This window comes from Pezoporus flaviventris, unplaced genomic scaffold (genome assembly GCF_033815535.1).
Source record: "Pezoporus flaviventris isolate CSIRO_AGI_PZ_B2104156 unplaced genomic scaffold, CSIRO_AGI_Pfla_v1 ptg000123l, whole genome shotgun sequence".
NCBI lineage: Eukaryota > Metazoa > Chordata > Aves > Psittaciformes > Psittacidae > Pezoporus > Pezoporus flaviventris.
Window position 1 is genome coordinate 988,271 of NW_026892671.1, and position 2,766 is coordinate 991,036.

General features: G+C 43.5%; 1 protein-coding gene across 1 annotated transcript; it reads right to left on the reverse strand.

Moving 5' to 3' along the window:
* Positions 1 to 849: 849 nt before the first annotated feature.
* Positions 850 to 1,809, reverse strand: LOC133282449 (olfactory receptor 5AP2-like). Its single transcript, XM_061478449.1, has one exon. It carries the CDS (start codon positions 1,807 to 1,809, stop codon positions 850 to 852), a length of 960 nt encoding a protein of 319 aa, XP_061334433.1.
* Positions 1,810 to 2,766: the final 957 nt, after the last annotated feature.

The window sequence follows — 2,766 nt, forward strand, 5'->3', positions numbered from 1 at the left end:
GACAATTTGGTTTTCGCGGTGTGCTTGAGCATGAGTAGGGCATGGACATGGGATATGGGTGCTTATCTCCAAGTGGAATTCCATTTCTCTCACCATTTAGGTAAAAGGTTATGTCAGATGAATGTAAAACACCACTTAAAATGAAAGGGAGGAGATCCTGATGTGCCCGAAATGTCCCTAACACTGGGTGGTCTCAGCACAGTTCATCATCCTCCATTATGAATTATATTGTCTATAACTTTTTCCTTTAAATGAAATCTCCTATGAAGCTGCAGCCTGGGGAGGGATTCCCTTTAACATTCAAAGGCGCAGCTTGAGATCTTTATTCCCACCAGCTTCTGTTCCTTGAAAGGCACAAACAAATGCCATGAATCTTTTGAAACCTTTTCTGTGACTCTTTTTCAACAAGCAAATGTAAAACTACACTTCATCTTCCCTGACACCCCAGCAACTTTAATAAAGAGATCACAGGTAAGAGTGAGGAATTTTATTGGAGCTGAGGGACAAGGTCAAGAATCTTGCAAGAAAAATAGATATTTATCAGTGACAAAAGTTATAACTGAGCAAAGCTGATTGGTGTTTCCTGTGAGGGAAAGAGGCCTGGGATAATTCAGGGTAATTTCTTCCTACAGGCTGTTGACTATGAAATGGATTGAAGTTTGAGGTTCCTCTCCTTTTAGTTTCCTTCCAAGGAAGGAAGATGTGATTCTGGGGATCTATATCTCATTAAAAACTGTAATTGAGTTTTGTGCAGGAAGCATGGAAGAATCTACATCAAATCATGGGGATTATTGGGAAAAATCCCTTTGTTTTAGTGCCCTATAGGCTTTCTCACTTGAGATGAGCTGTTCATGTCCTGGATGACAGAAATCTTCTGTGTTGCCAGCAGCTGAAAAACCTCCTCCCGCATTTCATCAGAGACCGCTTCACCTCCCTGTTCCTCAGGCTGTAGATGAAGGGGTTGAGCCTGGGGATGAGCACAGCATAGAAGATGGAGGCCACCTTATCCAGGCTCCTGTGGCTAGAAGGAGGTTGTAGGTACATGAAGAATCCTGTCCCAAAGTACATGGAAACAGCCATCAAATGGGAGGCACAGGTGTGGAAGGCTCTGGCCCTGCTCTGTGCTGAGCACATCCTCAACACGGTGCGCAGGATAGAGATGTAGGAGAGAAGAATGACCACACTTGCAAGCACCGCATTGATGGTGATGAAGCCAAAGATGACCATCTCACTGCTGTGCATGTCGGAGCACACGAGCTTTAGCACAGGGACGACGTCACAGAAGAAGTGGTCAATGCGGTTGAGACCACAGAAGGAACCTCCAAACACGCACCATGTGCAGATGATGACACTGAGGAAGGAGAATACGTAGGATGATGCTACCAGCTGCCAGCAGACAGGGCTGGAGATGATGGTCACATAAAGCAGGGGGTGGCAGATAGCAACGTGCCAGTCGTAGGCCATCACGGCCAGGAGCTGACACTCAATAGCAGCAAAGAAAACAAAGGTGAGGAACTGCATCATGCAGCCAGTGAAAGAAATGGTTTTGTCCTCTGATAACAGGTCTGCCAGCATCCTGGGGGAGATGACTGTGGAACAGCAGATGTCAGTGAAGGCAAAATGGGTGAGGAAGAAGTACATGGGGGTGTGGAGGCTGGGAGAAACCCGAACCAAGATGGTGATCCCAAAGTTCCCCACCAAAGTGACAATATAAATCAATAGAAACAAGACAAAAAGTGGGGTCTGTGCATATGGGTTGTCTGTAATTCCCAACAGGATGAATTCAGTCTGTGTGTGATTTCCTCCCATGGCCAGGTGTTACCTGCTGAGACAAAAGGAATTAAAACATCACACTGATTAAAAAGAGATATTCAGGAGTGGATCTAACTACAGTCAGTCACTAGTTTAACTTTGACGTTCTGGTGCAATTAATATAGTTTACTGTATTTTCTATCCCACATTATATGTATGTTTTTCACTTGTGGTACTTTCAATAGGACAGGGAGCGTGTAGAAGCAACAAATGGCACTTGTTGCTGGGATACCTAAAACTATGGATTTATTCAAACACGTGTGTTTTCAGGTATGCTGAAAGAATCAGATCTTTATTCACTTTCGGTTTGGCAGCAATTTGTGCTGGAAGACACCTCACAGGGACCTCATAGCAGTGAATGTAAACCTGGAGAGTCCCAGTCCCAGTGAAATCCCATTTTACACATTAATGTCCTCTAGGTATATTGCCTTGACTTCTAATTATCATTCATGTCACCAAATCGCATTTATCAAACTATTTGAGATCATTAACAACAGATAACATTAACATTGGTTAAATGGACAATAAATCATGCTAAACCCATGGGCATTAATTTGCTTCCTTAAAAACAGAGTTGATATTTAAAACGCGCTGATTCCAAATTCTGATTTGTTAGTGATTATATTCTGTTGGCAATCTGAAAATTTTATTTCTTTATAACAAAGTAAGATTCCTCCTCATTTAACACTTGAACAAATTAGTGCATCTGCTCTAGCTGCCTATGCAAAGGAAACACAACCTGCATCAGACATTACTCCCTCTTCTTATAAAGAAAACCCACATTGGTAAGGCTGTTTTCTGACACAGCTTTACCAAAGAGGATGCAAGAACATGCAGACACAAGCCCACTGCCTCAGTGCAGGCGAGGCTCTGCTTTCTGTTGGTGTTACCTCCTGTGCCTTCCCTGTGTCACCAAGTGATGGGAGCCAAGGATTTATCCCCAACGCAGCAGAG